At 39.3% G+C, this 19878-nt stretch overlaps 1 protein-coding gene across 1 annotated transcript in view; it reads right to left on the bottom strand.

The window, feature by feature from the left end:
• gabra2b (gamma-aminobutyric acid type A receptor subunit alpha2b) overlaps window positions 1-17326 on the bottom strand; it is a 38343-nt gene extending 21017 nt beyond the window's left edge. Inside the window, exons 1-7 of the mRNA XM_089019388.1 lie at window positions 16969-17326; window positions 16550-16654; window positions 14089-14204; window positions 8472-8539; window positions 5826-6046; window positions 3250-3332; window positions 2045-2188 (exon numbers count right to left, since the gene is read on the bottom strand). Coding sequence (XP_088875514.1) covers window positions 2045-2188; window positions 3250-3332; window positions 5826-6046; window positions 8472-8539; window positions 14089-14204; window positions 16550-16617 — 700 coding nt within the window. The 5' untranslated portion in view covers window positions 16618-16654; window positions 16969-17326. The remainder of the gene's footprint in view (window positions 1-2044; window positions 2189-3249; window positions 3333-5825; window positions 6047-8471; window positions 8540-14088; window positions 14205-16549; window positions 16655-16968) is intronic.
• Between the last annotated feature and the right edge of the window lie 2552 nt (window positions 17327-19878).

The following is a 19878-nucleotide window of genomic DNA, read 5'->3' as shown; positions in this document are numbered from 1 at the left end:
TACTGTGTCAGCATCATGCGTTTCTTTTTATGGTTATTAGTTCATTGCACGCACGCAAACATCGGGGAAAAAGACACAGCAACAAGACTGCGTGGAAAGGTCTGGCCATTTTCATTCTCCGTGGGGAGCTTCGATAAAGTGGAAAGGCTTGTAGGAGCAGCAGGCACACCTGTCATCCTGCTTTTGGGTTTCTGGTCCACGCTGAATGAAAATTAGTGCTACAGTGACGATATCAAATACCGTATTTTCGGCACTATAAGGCGCACCAAGATTTTTTCTAATACTGGTCATAATGTGGTGCATCTTATGTATGGAAAAACGTTTTGAAATATGTCATTCATTGAAGGTGCCCCTTATAATGCGGTGCACCTTATGCATGGAAAATGTTTTGAAATATGTCATTCTTTAAAGTTTCCCCTTATAATGCGGTGCACCTTATGTATGGAAAATGTTTTGAAATATGTCATTCATTGAAGGTGCCCCTTATAATGCGGTGCACCTTATGCATGGAAAATGTTTTGAAATATGTAATTCACTGAAGGTGCCCCTTATAATGCGGTGCAGCTTATGTATGTAAAAGGTTTTTTTTTATATGAAAGTGCACCTTATATTCCAGAAAATACGGTACTTTTTCATTTTTTTTCTGTGAACATGCTTGTGTCCCATATCATGTTTCCCCCACTGAAATTAATAATAAATGCAATTAATCTTCCCCACCCATACAAAAAAAAAAACGAATATATTTTGGCTTTTTACATGATAATGCAATTCTATTATTGTACTTTAATTAACAAATATATATATATATATATATATATATATATATATATATATATATATATATATATATATATATATATATATATATATATATATATATATATATATATGCAGTTCATGTTTTTTAAAAATCAATAAATGAGCATCTACATCAAGGTCATTTTTTGCCATTGGCCACATAGTAGTTGCTACTTCCTCTTGGGGGTAAATTAATGAATAACTAGTTTTCAAATCTGAAGTCAAGAATAATGACTGTTACAATTTGAAATTTTGGTTCAGACTTTAGCCAGCATCATAGAATTTCCCAACTTGGATTTGCTTTCGCGGGCCGAATAAAATGATGTGGTGGGCCAGATTTGGCCCCCGGGCCTTGACTTAGACACCTGTGATCTACATGGATGCTAAACAACAATGGTGAAGAATGTTTTATTTTGAAAGTGTGAGGATGCCTCAGTGTGAGTGGAAAATGTCGAGATTGACTTTAAAGGACAACCGACGCTGAAGTTGTGTCCGTAATTTGTAAAATCACTTCACGTTTCAAGACTTGTGCTGAATATTCAGGAAGTCTTGTTTTCCAGTTGATGACGATGCCTGACGTGACGTCACGTCAGGAACGCCCCTGACCGAGAAAACGACACACAATGCATTTTGGGTACTTTGTTTGGACTGAAAACTTCGTGTTGATGGAAAACACATAAATAATGCGATGGTGAATCGTTGTGTGTTGCACCAAGATTACTATTTGATAGTAGTTGACACAAATTCCCAGCAGACAAATTAGCCCATTTCCAACCGAGCTTCGGCGCCATCTTGTGCATTATCTGGGACGCTACATTGGAGTCCTGATGGCTCGAATTGATATAGAAGGACTTCTTTAATCGACTGCAAACATTTATGCTTTCCTCTTCAGAACTATTTGAATCATATTCATAACTGGATGAGTAACAAGAAAGCATCTTCTCCAAATCTGAACTCTCTGAAGCCATTGTTTTGATTCTCGAGCAAGGCAAGACGTCCTGGCGTGACGTCACGGACAAGGGGGCGGGACCTTCTGAAACTCGCAATTTCCAGGGTCATTTTGAAGTAGTTTCGGGACACTTTAACTCGTTTTGATTGGTGTTTTGCATTTGACTAAATATCAGCCTGTGTGTTTTGGGTATTTTAGATGCTATAAAACGTTTTTTCTGATGTCAGTTAGGTGTCGGTTGTCCTTTACTTGTTTTTGTTTCACTCCAAACTTTGACTGGTGTGAGCATGCGCTTACCTGTACTTGATTTAATAGTTTCCTGCCCCGCCGTTTGTCCGAGTAAGTCATACTGATTCAGACGGGAGCTTTCTCCTTCCACTACTACGGAATCGGAGGCATTTAGAGTCCAAGCATAAGTCACTTCCGAGATTGTGTAAGCGTCTAAAGACGAAAACAAAAAACACACCACAGAATATGAATAAGGAACAGTGACAATGCACATTGAAGACATGAAGCCATAGGACTATAAAACATATTTTTCTTAGTACAGTAGTTCTCCTTAAACGGAACAAAATGATTTCACATTTATATTGCTGCACTTAATAACGATGAACAATTTCACGCGCCCTGTAACCGGATCATTTTTTTCATGTGTATTAAATTTCAGCTGAGTGCTTCTATTGTACAATGAAAATAAGTCACAGTGAATGCATATTCTGTACATCTAGCTGGCTATCTATTAGTTATCTATTAGCTAGCTAACTTTCTATCTATTTGAGTTATTCCGGGTTGAGTCAACGCTGGCTCGTGTTGCTATCTATTAGCTATCTATTAGCTAGCTAATTTTCTATCGATTTGAGTTATTCCGGATTGAGTCAACGCTGGCTCGTGTTGTGATCTATTAGCTATCGATCTAGCTATCTGTTTGCTATCTAGCTATTCGCTATCTATTAGCTAGCAAGCTAGCTTTCTGGCATGTGTGGCTGCCGCTGCTCACCCACAGAAAAATTGATCCTGTGACTGTTAAGTGACCTTGAGAGTTTTGAAAGGCGCTTAGAAATCAAATGATGATGATGGTTATTATTATTATTATTATTATTATTATTATTATCATTATTGACACTTCAGTATTATAGCAGAGTTTTGTTATCTCGAGGATCCGTTCTGAGCTCATTGTATTTGCTTGAGAGATAATTAGAGGGTATCTAGCTATCCCGCTAAGTAACTATTTGCTATCTATTTGCCATCTAGCTCCCTGGCCGGCTATCTAGCTAGCTATCTATTCGCCATATAGTTATCTAGCTGCCCAGCTATTCGCTATCTATAGTCTAGCCAGCTAGCTTTCTATCTATTCGAGTGACTTCCAGGTTGGGTGAAGGCATATGGCTGCCGCTGCTCACCCACAGAAAAATGGGTAACTTTGTTTTCGTGAGCAGGTGCTCAGAAAAAAAAATGGAAAGAAACCACATTCAGTACGCACGATCATCATCCGTGTTACTCACAGCTGCCAAATTTAAGCGGACAGGAGTGAAAATCCATGGGGAAATCCTCCAGATGCATCGGGCACTCCGCATGCACGGTTAACCTGAAGTCAAATCAGCAGTTATTACAGGTGGAAAATGCATAAAAGATATCAACAGAAGTGAGGCATCTTTCAAAAAAACAACCAAGCCCCTAAATTTAACTCACACGTTGCATGCACTATTTGTAATCTAAATACAAGTAACATCCGACTTACGACCAAGTTCCGTTCCGATCAAACGGTCGTAAGTCAAAATGGTCCTAAGTCGAAATAAACTGTCGAATACATTCAAAATGTTGAATAGAGACTCGGAAGCGAAATGACTCGCAAACTCGAGTGCCATCACACGGTCGATTGCTGTGCGAGAGTGACATGCTGGCTGGCCAAAATTGTTGTACGCGTTGCCAGCCTGCTAGCATGTTGCGATGCTAGGCGTAGAATTAATCATTTTAGAAATAGGGTCTGGAGGTCGTGGTCGTAAGTATGGGTGGTCGTAAGTCGGATGTTAGCTGTATTTTGGCATATTTTGATCAGAATATTCACTCTATGCAACAAAGGTGATTTATACTGTACATTTCCACATAGTAAACATTATTTACAGTAAAGAGACGTTAAACTTGACCGACAAATTGGTGCTGTTGTTAAATTCTTTCATCTTCGGCTGCTGGCTAAAATAAAAACTTTCCTTTCCTTTCTCAGCAGTAATTTATGCCTTTGTCACATCTCGGCTCAATTACTTTAATGCGCTTTACTTTGGAGTCAGCCAATCCTCCATGACGCGTCTCCAGCTGCTCCAGAATGCTGCTGGCAAAGTTTTTCGCAAATTATGATTGGCTAGTCACTAGCATAATGGCCAGAGCTAGCACACTGTACCTGTAGCGAGCATTTTTGTGATTATTTAATAGCGGTTTTGTCAACCCACAATGGCTAGTGACTAGCGCATCATCGTATCATTAGCCGCTAGTCATAAGTGCATAATGGCCAGGGCTAGCACACTGTATCTGTAGCCAGCATTTTTTGTGATAATTTAATCGCGGTTTTGTCAGCCCACAATGGCTAGTCACTAGCGAATCATAGCATCACTAGCCGCTAGCCATAAGCGCATAATGGCCAGAGCTAGCACACTGTATCTGTAGCAAGGATTTTTGTGATGATTTAATAGCAGTTTTCTCAACCCACAATGGGTAGTCACTAGCCAATCATAGGATCACTAGCCGCGAGTGATAAGTGCATACTGGCCACAGCTAGCTCACTGTATCTGTAGCGAGCTGCATAAGCAAATATATTTTTGTGTTGACTTAATAGCAGTTTTGTCAACCCACAATGGCTGAAGGAGGAGAAGAAATTGATTTGGTTACAGATTTACTGTTCAAGCCATTTTCAAGGTGGACTTTTCAAGACAAAATGGACATCATTAAGAAAGGTCAGTCAGTTATTTCATGGCTAATGGTACCCTCTAGTGGACATGTAGTAAATCACACCACACTTTTTCCAGTCTGGATTCAGACATAGCACTACTGAAGGCCTAGCAATGAAATTCATGGCCCGCTACTCAAAACCAGTTACTTGGGTGAAAATGACTCCTTTTACTAGTAAAACTGTTTATTTCCTGGTGAGATTCTGCTAAATTAGATCTGTATTTAAATACAGCATCTGTGGAGAGAAATGATGGCTTTTACAGTTATTGATTACTCTGTCTACCTATCAGCGTGAGATCAAAGCTTAAAGGACAACCGACGTCACTTTCTTGTTTTTTAACTGACATCAGAAAAACGTTTTATAGTATCTAAAATACCCAAAACACGCAGTATGATATTTTTAGTCAAATGCAAAACACCAATAAAAATGACTTAAAGTGTCCAAAATCTGCAAAAAATTGAGCTGCGAATTGGGCATTTTCAGAAAGTCCCGCCCCCAGTTCGTGACGTCACGCCAAGACGTCTTGCATTGCTTGTGAATCAAAACAATGGCTTCAGATTCGGAGAATCTGCTTTCTTGTGACACATCCAGTTATGAATAAGATTCAAATAGTTCTGAAGAGGAAAGAATACATGTTTGCAATCGATTAAAAAAATTGCCATTTTGAGGCAACATTGGGGGGAGATGTCTCAACGAAAAAAAGAGGCACAAAATGGCGACCTCCTGTGGCCACCTCCGTTTCCACAGGCTGGTAAATTCCTTATATGGCGCTTGGACGCACTCTTCTGGCCTTCTGGCGGCTTTTGGGTGCAACACGAGGTCCCCAGACCAAACAAGTTACAATGCGTCCTTTTTACGGTCGTGGGGCGGTCCTTTAGTGACGTCACGTACGGACTCGTCACCAACTCAAAAACAAGACTTTGTGAATATTCAGCGCGAGTCTTAAAAGGTAAAATATAGCTATATGCGGTGGAATCTTTGTAAAATACGCTCAGTCGAAGTCATTTGAAGCCATTTTACAAATTATGGACACAACTTGTCCGGAGACGTCGGTTGTCCTTTAAATTCCATCTTTAATCATCGCACATGGATTCAAGATGTATCAATAGTCAGATGAATTTATTTGCCAAAAATTACCTCATGGTGTACAACAACGTGCCGTCATCTTTGATCCTCAGCAATTTATTAGGCATGGTCATGTTATGAGCCACTGATTTTTTCCCATTATGGAAAAAAGTGTCAGGGGTCCAGATTTTACTCGCCATCAGATTGTTGAGAGGCAAAATATTCATTGGTCCATTAAATTTTAATCTTTCATCCTTCCAGGCTTGCCTGAAGAAAACATCGATGGTGTATTCCTAAAGGGAAGAGGAAATGTCGTCAGTCTGATTGTTCCTCTTTGTGTGGATAGCGAATGCAACAGACTCACAATCCTCGGTGTAAAATCGTGAACTAAAAACGGTATGTATTCTCCATTGACGTTTTTGATCGTACAGTGATACCTCAGCTTACGAACGCTTTAGCTCACGAACGTTTCGCCTCACGAACATTTAATTCGCGAGCATATAGTCTTGGCTGGCGAAATCATTATCGGCGGACGAACCAAACCACACAGCGCCACGGTGGTTGAAGGACTAGTTTTCCACACCCCCTTCCTTTGAGTGCAGACGTCATTTGTTATCGAGTGGAGTACTTTTGCTATCATGGGACCGAAAAAGACCCCACCACAGGCTCGTGTTAAGCCAGGGGTGTCAAAGTCATTTTTTGCCGCGGGCCGCATTGTAGTTATGGTTTCCTCTCGAGGGCCGTCATGAATTTGGGGAACCCATTAGAATGTTTAAATCCCTTCAAATATTACATATAGAGCACACAGCAAATTAAGGAATAACTCGTTTTCAAATCTGAAGTCAAGAATAATGACTTTTATTGTGGTTGACATCCAAAAATATGACATTTTGGCTCAGATTTTAGCAATCGTCATGGAATTTAACAAGTTTGATTTGCTTTCGCGGGCCGAAAAAAATGATGTGGCGGGCCTGATTTGGCCCGCGGGCCTTGACTTTGACACCTGTGTGTTAAGCCAAAGAGGGAACAAAATAAAATTATGGTCGAGCAGAAGAAGGAGATTATCGAAAAACACGAACAAGGTGTGCGTTCGTGTGACTTAGCGTCCCAGTACCAGGACGCTAAGTCGACCAGTGCTACGTGTGGCTAAGGGTATTTCTGTGTTGCCTAATCTTTATCGGTACCCCAGTAAGAAAAAAAAACAAACCCGAACACATTTGGGAATGGCGCTCTACGTCATATTTTCAAATCCTGAATAAATTTGTGAATGGCGGTGAACACTTCTGCCTATTTGCTTCTGATCATTTAGAAACTATTATTTGAGGAAAATGAAACACAGCAAGTTGAATGAATAATTGCCCTTCCCCGTGTGTTTATCCCATCTGTTTTTGAAAAAGGCTAAATCTGTCTTAAATTCATGGACAGGTTCAACCTTTGGCCAGTCAGATGTTGCTGTGTGGCTTATGAACTTAATTGGTTCCCAGACAGAGTGTGTAAGGCGAAAAGTGTGTATCCCAAAAAATAATTTCCCATAGGAAACCATTAAAATGAGAATAATCCGTTCCCAGGTCCCCATAAAACATAATGTCTACTCCCTAATTTTACTAAGCCTTAAAACTACACAAAATATACCTTATTTTATGTATAATGTGTGTGCTATGGTATTATAATGAAAGAAATAAACCGTACAGTCATTTTATTTACCTTTGTGATAGTCGTTGATGGCTTGATGGAATGGAGTGGCCGGTTTCCTCAGCATTAAACACTTGATGAGGAACGTAGCCTTCTTCTTTCACCATCTTGAGGAATGATCCCTTGTAGGTGTTTTCTCTGTAATAATTTTACCTAGTTCCTCATCAATTGTGTTCCCTTTAGCTGGGTTGATAGCTTTTTGCGTCAAATGTACAATTTATTTGTGGAACATGCTTTATGGGAATTTTAACCTTGCATTCTACACTCTGCCTTTGAACTATCAAAGTTGAAACGAGTCCAAATTTCACTGTTTTCTATCCATTTTCTCACTCTCTTTCTGTCGTCTGCATGTCTCTTTAATGTTGAAACCACCTCCCCTCACTGCTGCGTTCTTGACCAATCACGTGGCTTTAACCAACGACTGGGGGTGGGGAATAGAGGACCAAAACAAGCCGGCTGCCATTTTCTTGTTAGAACGGGCTCGTTCGCGAACGACACATCACTCATCGTGGCAGCTCCGTGTGTATCCCGAAAAATAGTTTGTATGCCAGGGTAAAATTTTCATAAATTTAACGTTCGTAAACCGAAAAGTTCGTAAGCCAAGGGGTTCGTAAACCGAGGTATCACTGTACTTCCCTAAAGAGGATTTTTATAATTTGTCTTTTGTTGTTTTTTCTCATTTACAAAGCATTCAGAGAATCAAACATCTCTGGGAAAATGGGATCATCAACAAAGGCGAGGACATTTCCGATATGAGGTGGAGTGGGTTGCATATCTCAGATTGAAAAGCAGGGAAAGCCCTAGCTAAACAAAGCCCCGGCAGGAATAACAAGAAGGGTTTCAATAATTCATAAGATGATTGTTGTCACATGAATAGACACATGAATAGACTAGAGACCAACAACGCTTCATTTCTGCGGCGTATGGGGTGTGTGTGATGTAATGAAGGCGGCAAAGAACATTTTGTCACAGTAGCGTTCGAAGAAAGTTCATGAAACATTGAAAATAGCGTATGTGTACTCTCACCATGTCTGTGTCTGAAACAGGTCCAAAACTGGTGACAAAGATGTCCGTCTTCACCTCAGTGACTCTGTCTGGAAGGCAGAGAATACTTTGATATTCAATTGAGCAGAAGAGAAATACCATTTGAATACAGTGATACCTCAGCTGACGAACGCTTTAGTTCACGTACGTTTCGCCTCACTAACGTTAAATTCGCGAGCACATAGTCTTGGCTAACGAACTAGTTTTCGGCGGACGAACCAAACCACAAAGCGCCATGTGGACTAGTTTTTGGCGGATGAACACCAAACCGCACGGTCGAACAGCGCAACAGTGGCTGGCGGACTAGTTTTCTTTGAGTACAGATGTGCTTTGTTATCGAGTGGAGTACTTTTGCTATTATGGGACCGAAAAAGACCCGACCACAGGCCAATGTTAAAGGACAACCGAAGCCTCCGGACAATTTGTGTCCATAATTTGTAAAATCACTTCAAATGACTTCTACTGAGCGTATTTTACAAAGATTCCACCGCATATACAGTAAAGTCTCGTTAAATCGATATTCTCGGGAGTCCGAAAAATATCGATATAACCGGGACTATCGATATATCCGATATCGATATAACGAGACTTTACTGTAGCTATATTTTACGTTTTAAGACTCGTGTTGAATATTCAGGAAGTCTTGTTTTCGAGTTGGTGACGATGCCTGACGTGACGTCACTAAAGGAACGCCCCTGACCGAGAAAGCGACACACAATGCATTTTGGGTACTTTGTTTGGTCTGAAAACTTTGTGTTGATCCGTTTTGATGGCGAAATTAGAAGAAAAACACAAATAATGCGATGGTGAATGGTTGTGTGTTGCACCAAGACTACTATTTGATACTAGTTGAGACAAATTCCCAGTAGACAAATACGCCCATTTCCAACAGAGTTTGGGCGCCATCTTGTGCATTTTCTGGGCGCTACATTGTAGTCCAGATGCCTCAAAATGAGACGGGAGGACTTCTTTAATCGATTGCAAACATTTATGCTTTCCTCTTCAGAACTATTTGAATTATATTCATAACTGGATGAGTAACAAGAAAGCATCTTCTACAAATCTGAAGCCATTGATTTTAGAGCAAGGGAAGACGTCTTGGCGTGATGTCACGAACAAGGGGGCGGGACTTTGTGAAACTCGCCATCTGCGAGGTCATTTTGAAGTAGTTTTGGGACACTTTAACTCATTTTTATTGGTGTTTTGCATTTGACTAAAAATATCAGCCTGCGTGTTTGGGGTATTTTAGATGCTATAAAACGTTTTTCTGATGTCGGTTAGGAAACAAAAAAATGGTGTCGGTTGTCCTTTAAAGGTACTCACTACTACCAATCGCAGTTTCCAGATTTGTTATTGTCGAGATGCATGAAAATGCATCACTTTTGTGTATTTTGTTGATTTTAAGTCTGGATTTTCGTTGATCACAACACATACGGAACCAACGGTGCATCCTTGTTATACCGCAAACTTGGGAAAGTGCATTTCATGCCTAAGGATGACAGTGAAATTATTTATAGGAACATAGGACGATACCCAGAGTTCCTTTCTTCAGCACGAACAGGCATGCTTTGGGTAAAAAAAAAAATCCCCATCCTTTCTTACAGATGGGTGTGCTGAACCGTGTTTAACTGGTCACATGAAACCTGCTTCCATCCCTGGCACAGTGTGCCTCGTTTGTGAACGTTCCCAAATGTCAGAAAATGCTTCTTATGAACGTGGATGATTTGTATTCACAAAAACAAGATGCAGATACAAATGATTTTTGCGAGTGGAAACAAGACGTCTCCACTCGTCTTGTATTGAATGCTTATGTAATCCGAAACCTGGTTTTTCTGTGGGTCCTGGAATTCAAGTGACAATACAAAAACCCTGGCACTTGAGTGGACACATTTTTGCACGTCTGGCAGTGAATGAGTTAATCATTTAATTTAATCATGAAGGCTCATTATGTACAATATCTCGGTTTACGAACCCCCTTGGTTTACAAACTTTTTGGTTTACGAATGTTAAATTTATGACAATTTTACCTTGGCATATGAACTATTTTTCGGGATACACACGGAGCTGCCAAAATGAGTGATGTGTCGTTCGCGAACGAGCCCGTTGTGTGTGTATTCCAAACATTAATTTCCCATAGGAAAACATTAAAATGAGAATAATCCGTTCCCAGGTGCCCATAAAAGATAATTTTCTACTAAATAAGCCTTAAAACTACATAAAATATACCTTGTTTTATGTATAATAAATGTGCTATGGGATTGATTTAAAGAAATAAACTGTACTGGATAATAAAGTTGTTTTATTTACCTTTGTGATGGTCGTTGATGGCTTGATGGAATGGAATGTCTGGTTTCATCAACATGAAACACTTGATGAGGAACGTAGCCTTCTTCTTCCACCATCTTGAGGAATGATTCCTTGTAAATTGCCCGAAAAATAATTTGTATGCCAAGATTAAATTGCCCCATTGTGGGACGAATAAAGGTTTTCTGATTCTCATTATATTCTCGCGAATTTAACCTTTGTCAGGCGATAACTTTGTTAGCTAAAGCGTTCGTAAGCCAAGGTATCACTGTATTTAAAATAACTTTGTGATAGTACTCACCATTAACATGAATGGTTTTCCGTTCCTCATGATTGGTAAAAAAAATCCAGCCAAACGATGGGAACGAAAGTCAACTTGCCGGGTCCAAATGCGAAGTTACTGCTAGCTAGCCTACATACGGCTCATTAGCTTCCACGCTTCCTTTCTGCTGTCTCTCACAGAAGTATATTGATGTTTATGCTAACGTAGCATGGAGCTTGTCAAAGTGCCAGTGACATTTGACTGTTTTATCGATGGCATTATTTCATTGCAAATTAGAATCCGAACCTTTTCTCTCCACAAAGGCGAATCCTTCGATCCATTCAACCTGAAGTGTACGATACTCGTAATTTTTTTTATTTTTTTTAAAAGGGCCGTTTACCTGTTTCAACATAAACGGCCACCTAGGTCAGTATCATCCAATCAAAATTGGTCTCTCAACATCAACTGCCTAATGCAGCCCAAACAGGAAACGAACAGCGAAAAAGCGAGGATGTGTATTTAGTTTTATCTGCGAGCCAGATGCAATCAACAAAGGAGCCTGCAATAAACATCACACAAACACCCGTAATGAATATTTTTGACGTATATGTTGATATTAAGACACCAAACAACCAAACACTTGGATCTCGGTACATCACTGTATATATATATATTTTTTAGTTTTCAAAAATAAACAAAACTGAGAAGCAGCAGTACACAATGCTGCCAAGCCAAATATCTGCAACCCATATGGCTGCTTCTGGGCTCATGATGGCCCCAGGAATTTGAATTTCAAATGGCACCAAATCCTGAGGGAGGAACTCGCGGATTGGAAATGAGATGCCACCCATAGAAGATGATGGGAGAGGCGAGGATGGGGATGAACATCGGGGAAAAGGCTCTTTCTCCTCAATTATCAAGATGTACTACTGCCTTTTGCTTCCTCTGTAAAATTACATTACGAGTCTTTATCACAGGGGAAATATTTTACATAATAAACACACTGCAAGAATCAAGACAAGAGTGTGGAAATGCCTACTAGACCCTCCGCACCCGGGTCACCACCTTTTAGTGCAGCGCGTTCTACCGAAGACAAATTTCTTGTGTGTTCTACATACTTGGCCAGTAAAGATGATTATGATTCATAAAAAAAAAAAAAAATACCTAAAAATATTTTGCTCGTATTAGGATTTTTTTTCAGGAAAAAAAAATCTGATGGATTGGACCCTCCGCACCCTGCCCACCACCTTTTAGTGCAGCTAAAGGCTGTTCTACCGAAGACACATTCCTTGGGTGTTATACATGATTGGCCAATAAAGATGATTATGATTCGGGAAAAAAAAACGACAAAAAATAATAATTTGTTTTTAAGTGCACAATTTTACTCAAACGTCACCCCTAAAAATATGGAATTTAATAAGATGTGTATTGAGAAACTAATCATGATACAATTCCTTCCAAAAATCTCATATCTTTGACATTTTTTTAAGTCAAATGTTATTTTTTTCTAATCTTAATACTTTTTGGTTTACAGTGGTGGGCCGTCAGGGCCTGCACGGCCTTCTCTTCTGGCCTAAAAATAGCTGAATCACAAACTAATTAATTATATTTTGTTGATGAATAATTCCAAATTGTCTTTCAGCTACCTTTTTCAATGCTTTTCCCTTGTTGCGCTACTTCCAGATGTGCGTTTTCATATTTAAGCATTTAACCAATCACATTTCAGCCATGATTTGTTACCAGGGTCAGAAATCTACCTGGAAGCCTTTATAATCAGTTCTGCAGGCCCTGGAGCATCACAATGTGTCAATCAAACTGTTGCTTTAACCAATCAGAGTTCGACTGGGTAACCCAAGGCCTGTTCGAAGTCGCTGACAACGTCAGAGTTTTTCGCAAATTACGATTGGCTAGTCACTAGCCAATCATAGGATCACTAGCCGCAAGTGATAAGCGCATACTGGCCAGAGATAGCACACTGTATCTGTAGCGAGCTGCATAAGCAAATATATTGTTGTGTTGATTTTATGGTGGTTGAGAAGAAATGGATTTGGTTGCAAAGCCATTTTCAAGATGGACTTTTCAAGCCGAAATGGACATCATTGAGAAAGGTGAGTCAGTTATTATTTCATGGCTAATGGTACCCTCTAGTGGACTACATCACACCACACTTTTTTCAGTCTGGATGGATTCGGACGTAGCACTACTGAAGGCCTAGCCTGCCACGCGTGTTATTCTGGGTGAGGGAATGTACGGTAATTCCAAAGGTTATCTGTGCCACAAATGCTAATGTTAAGCGTGTTCAAAAGAACCATCCGCTGTTCAAAATGAACATCCTTTGTTTTGAAACAAAGCAATTTAAATAATAATAATAATACATTTCATTTATAAGCGCCTTTCAAAACTCTCAAGGTCACTTTTCAGTCACAGGAGAAGTTTTTCTTTGGGTGAGCAGCGGCAACCACACGCGCCAGCATTCACTCAACCCGGAAGCTATATTAAATAGATAGAAAGGTAGCTAGCTATTGTGTAGCAAATAAATAGCTAAGAGATAGCCAGTTTGCCAACAGCTAGCCAGCTCGACAGCAAACAGCCAGTCAGCTAGACAGCTAATAGCTAGCTAGCTATCTAATGGATAGCTAATAATAATAATAATAATACATTTCATTTATAAGCGCCTTTCAAAACGCTCAAGGTCACTTTTCAGTCACAGGTTTTTCTTTGGGTGAGCAGTGGCAGCCACACGCGCCAGCGTCCACTCAACCCGGAAGCTATATTAAATAGATAGAAAGCTAGCTCGCAATTGTGTTGCAAATAAATAGCTAAAAGATAGCCATATAAATATTTCATCATCTTGTTTCTTCGAATATTGATTAGCTCCAGGGAAATAAGGTATTTTCCGATGTATAAGCTGCACCGGAGTATCAGGCGCACCCCCAAAGAATGGTACATTTTCAAACTTTTTATATATAAGGTTAAATCATATTGTGTATATAATGACAACCACATTAAATTCAAATCAAAATGCTTTCTTACCTCCAAGACCAGGACGGAGACGATTATCATAGCCATCGAGAAGGCTGTCTAAGATGCGCGTGAACAGGGTGATGTTGGTTTTGAAGGCATCAGACGTGTTGTCGGCGTTAACCGATCTGTGTCAAACACACACACACACATGAAACACACACATTGCAAATTTCCCCATTGTGGGACGAATAAAGGTTTTCTGATTCTGATTCTGATGATAACAACATGACAAGCTCGAGGACCCTTCACAAAATGTCATTGTCCTGTGTCTGAGTGCAATCCAAGACCTGATTAGTATTATTATATAAAGCTAGTTAGCTAGCTAATCCTGAGCTAATAGATAGCTAGCCAGATAGTCAGAAAGCTAGCTATCTAGCTAATAGCTATCCAATAGATAGCTAGCTAGATGGGCAGAAAGCCAGCTAATAGCTCGCCAGCTAGATAGCCATCCAGCCAGTGAGATAGCTAGCTAATGTTCGCAAAGAACTGCAATTCTATTTAATGAATGTAACAATAAAAATATATATATATATAAATTCAATTCAATGTTAATAACTTTGCTGATTGTTAGATATTTTTAAGAATTTAAGTGCACTTCTTTTCTATCTATTAACTAGCTACATAGCTGGCAATATATTTGCTATCTATTAGCTAGCTACCTAGCTGTCTATCCATTTGCTATCCATTTGCTGTCTATTAGCTATTTGGCTAGCTAGCTATGTAGCTGGCTATTTATTAGATATATGGCTATCTAGCTAGTTAGCTAACTGTCTAGCTGGCTATCTATTAGCTAACTGTTAGCTAGCTGGCTAGCTTTCTATCTATTTGAATTACTTCCGGGTTGAGTGAACGCAGAAAAAACGATCCTGTACTGTAAAGTGACCTTGAGAGTATTGAAAGGCGCTTAAAAATGAAATGTACTATTGTTATTATTATTATTATTATTATTATTATTATTATTATAAGCCACTATTTGTGCCAATGTTTTCATTTAATATCAACAAATTGCACCATTATAATTGTATAAATGCACAGAAGGAGGAGGGGGTCTGAAAATTCTATGAAAGTCAATTAAAGAGGAAGTCGGTAAACAAATGAATGGCAAAGTTTGAGATTCAAAATGGGGGATTGAAAAAAAAACGGAAGTCTTTTAGCATTCACACAATAAACGCAATCATTTACAACGAGAATGCTATCGACATCCAGGCTTCGATGAATTGTTCCTTTTCAACAAGTCAATTTTACAACTCAGCACCATGCCTGCAGGTTATGAATCAGACTAAGGGCGTTCATGGGTCCTTGAGAGTTTTGAAAGGCGCTTATACGGGTCCTTGAGAGTTTTGAAAGGCGCTTATAAATGAAATGTATTATTATTCTTATTATTATTATTTTTATTAAAACAAGGCAGCAGGTGCCTCGGTCATAAACAGCTAACATGCGTTTACCTCTCACAGAGTCCTAAACTTCAACCAATAATAATAATACAGTGATACCTCGGTTTACGAACCCCTTGGCTTATGAACTTTTCGGTTTACGAACGTTAAATTTATGACAATTTTACCTTGGCATACGAACTTTACCTTGGCATACGGACTTTTTTTCGTACACGGAGCTGCCTCATTGAGTGATTTTCGCAACAACAAAATGGCAGCCGACTTGTTTTGGTCCTCTATTCCCCGCCCCCAGTCTTCGGTTAAAGTCACGTGATTGGTCAAGAACGCAGTAGTGAGGGGGGGGGGGTGGTTTAAACATTAAAGAGACAGGCAGACGACAGTGAGACAGTTTCAACTTTGATAGTTCAAAGGCAGAGTGTAGACTGCAAGGTTAAAATATTCCATCAATCAGGCTCCACAAACAACCCGCACAAGCCATTTGTAGACTTGATGCAAAAAGCTATCAACCCAGCTAAATAGAACACAATTGATGAGGAACTAGATAAAATTATCGCAGAGAAAGCACCTACAAGGGATCATTCCTCAAGATGGTAAAAGAAGGTTACGTTCCTCATCAAGTGTTTCGTGCTAATGAAATGATTCGTTTTTCTACTTTCATTCCTTTCATCACTTTGCTGCTGTGAAATGTAAATTTCTCCACTGTGAGACTAATAAAGGCATATCCAATCCAATCCAATCCAAACCAGCCAGTCCATTCCATCAAGCCATCAACGACCATCACAAAGGTAAATAAAATGACTTTATTATACAGTACAGTTTATTTTGTTTAATTATAATACCATAGCACATTTACTATACATAAAATAAGGTATATTTTGTGTAGTTTCGAGACCTAGACAATTAGAAAGTAGATAATTATGTTTTATGGGGACCTGGGAACGGATTATTCTAATTTCAATGGTTTCCTATGAGAAATTAATTTTGGGGATACACACTTTGCGCCTTATACACTCTGTCTGGGAACCCATTAAGTTCGTAAGCCAAGGTATAACTGTAATAATACTAATAATAATCACCTGGTTATCCACAAAGCCATGAGCGCCAGGCAGAAGATAAGCAGAGGTGCGCTCTTGCCGTTCCACATTGCTCCTTCAGAAACACCCACGCGAGCAGGACGCCCACTGCAACGACAACCACTGCATTTAAATATAACATCTATGGCATTGCATCCACGAATATCGAGACCCACGAGTGGGTTGGGGGGGGGGGGGGAAATAAGAATGTGATTGGCGATTAGTATTCAGTGACACGTCTCACACGCCCACGAATTGTCACAAAATACTGGATCGTGTCATTCCACGTAAGTGACGTCGTGTCATCAAATCGTCAAGATGAATTTTCACGTGAGGAAAAAGAAAAATGAGCTTCGCCTCCTTCTCCCACGCGTTTTGCGTTGACAATGGCTGTGTTTCTTTTGTGCCAAAAGAGCGCTTACCTCAAGTGTACAAAGTACCCACGGCAGACGTGATCCTCGAGATTAAAAGAAAAAGAAAAAGTGAAAGCCAATCCCGGTTTTCTCTCGATGTGATCGATCGATTCAAGTGTGTCATGAGAACAAATAAATCTTAATCCCAGTCATCTGGAATGCACCGGCTTCCATGGTGGCTCAAATGAGGCAATTTTTGTCAAGGAAAGACGCGCGTTGGTTACATTAGAGAGAAAATAAAATAAAAATATTAAAAGATATGTCAAAACAATCAACGTGAGCCTGCTGCTTTCAAACGAATCCGAGCAATATTATGTTGTGCTCTCGATGTGATTCGTGATTAGCAAGAAGCGCCCCCCAGCCCCATTAAGACAGACACGCGCGCGCGCACACACACGCGCGCGCGCGTACGCGTGTAAACGACAAGGCTGACGATGACACACACTGGGTCCTAGAGATAGTTTAGTAATTCCCGAGCTCCATAAACGCATTCCAAGGAATGTGTATGTAGGGCTGTGACAAAATGTTTCAATAATTCATCACACATTTTTTAATACCATATTAAAGTGTATTTAAATAGCTTTCAAATGATGTATAGATTATTGTTCTATGACAAATAATGAGGAAATAATGGATTTTTTAAATTTCGAAATATGAGGGGATTTTCCGCCTGTAATCACACAGTTAAAACAATGAAAATCTGTGACCGAGATCTTTATTACAGTTTAAACTATTATAACTTTCTTAATTTTTAGCAGATCTTAACGAGTAAGATACCATTGAAAAGCTTTTGAAATTCTAAACAAGAACAGAAAACACAAGAAAAGATTCAAAATATAAATGAGCAAATATCAACGATCGAATGCAGGCAGATTTTCGTCAGAAATCTAAAATGGCTGTCAGTGAATAATAGGAAAGAAAATTGTGAGCTCTTTCAAAACTCTCAAAGTCACTTTACAGTTAAATTTTTCTGTGGGTGAGCAGCGGCAGCCACACGCTCCAGCGTTCACCCAACCCGGAAGTAACTCTGATAGAATAGTAAGACAAATAGATAGAAAGCTAGCTAGCAAGCCAATAGATAGCTAATAGCTAGCCAGCCAGCCAGATAGCTAGCTATTGTACGGTATTACAGAAAAGACAAAGAGAATTGACTCAGCACAATATTTCTTACTCATGTCTACATAAACAAAAGTCAAAAGAACAAAAAAATAAATAACAAATACTCTCTTCTTTCATCAGAAAAAAAAACATTAATTCCTAAATGATATGCGTGTGTGTGTGTGTGTGTGTGTGTGTGTGTGTGTGTGTGTGTGTGTGTGTGTGTGTGTGTGTGTGTGTGTGTGTGTGTGTGTGTGTGTGTTCACCATTTAGAAAGGTCGGACACTTATTTCCTATCTAATGTTACCCCCTAGACCACAGGTGTCAAAGTCAAGGCCCGCGGGCCAAATCCGGCCCGCCACATCATTTTTTTTTCGGCCCGCGAAAGCAAATCAAACTTGTTAAATTTCATGATGATTGCTAAAATCCGAGCAAAAATTTCATATTTTTGGATGTGAACCACAATAAAAGTCATTATTCTTGACTTCAGATTTGAAAACGAGTTATTCCTTAATTTGCTGTGTGCTCTATATGTAATATTTGAAGGGATTTAAACATTCTAATGGGTTCCCCAAATTCATAACGGCCCTCGAGAGGAAACCGTAACCTCAATGTGGCCCGCGGCAAAAAAAAAAAATGACTTTGACACCCCTGCCCTCGACGAATTGTAGTAAATCACACTTCACTTTTTACAGTCTGCATTAATTCAGACATAGTACTAGTGAAGGCCTAACGATGAAATCAATGGCCCGCCACTGATTATAGTTAATGGTCACTAATGAGATAATTGGCTAAAAAAACATATTTCGTAATATTAAACAAAAATGAAAACGAACCAAATCCTAACATCTACAGCTTTTGGGGTTTTCTTTCTTGTTTTTCTTTTTTTTCATGTATTGTTTTAAATCCTTGGCGACAAAAGAAGGATGGTCTTGGATTTGTCACATCTGGCGCCCTTGACATCACATCAGCCATCACAAATGGTTTTGAAGTCCCAGGGCGGATTAGATGTACATGGCAACGCAGAGGATGAAATTTAATGGAATGGCCACATACATTGTTCACGGAACAATGCAACCAAGAGAAACACTATAAAAAAATGTGGAATAAATTGCCTGATATAAAATATTACAATATCAAGGGAGGTCATTTAGGAAGGACATCGAGTACAGTAAATAAGATAAGAAATAAATTAGGTTATGAAAAAATTAAAAAGAAAAGCCATAGTAAGAGATGATTACTTTTAAACTTGAACAAAGATTACTTTCTGATATCAGCTTGTAATCATAGTTTACAATTTGATTCACAATATTTTTTTTCCTTGCGTTATGATTTCATTCTTCTAAAAATCGTGTTTTTCTCTTACAAGACTAATTTTCTAACTTTTCTTTTTTTACTCCTTTCTTGGATGTATACAAAATAGACAATGGGTCCTTTCCGGTCTGTTGACACAATGTTGCTCACTTGAGCTATCTAGCTATCTATCTTGCTAGGTATCTAGCTGGCTACCTAGGTAGCTATCATGCTATGATACCTAGCTATCTATCTATTTGAGTTATTCCGGGTTGAGTGAACACTGGCGCATGTGGCTGCCGCTGCTCACCCACAGAAAAACTGATCCTTTGACTGTAAAGTGACCTCGAGAGTTTTGAAAGGTGCATAGAAATGAAATCGATTATTATTATTATTATTATGATCCACTTTCATTGTCAGTCATTGTGCCAAATGGGACAAACTCATGAGTGAATGCCTTGCAATCAATGATGTGCTGCAAGACAATGCAACTCAAGCACTTAAAGGACAACCGACGCCTCCGGACAA

The sequence above is a fragment of the Hippocampus bargibanti genome, linkage group LG02, assembly GCF_051943395.1.
Source record: "Hippocampus bargibanti isolate YZ-2025 linkage group LG02, ASM5194339v1, whole genome shotgun sequence".
NCBI lineage: Eukaryota > Metazoa > Chordata > Actinopteri > Syngnathiformes > Syngnathidae > Hippocampus > Hippocampus bargibanti.
Note: the sequence above shows the minus strand (reverse complement) of the source record. Positions and strands in the feature narration are given on the sequence as shown.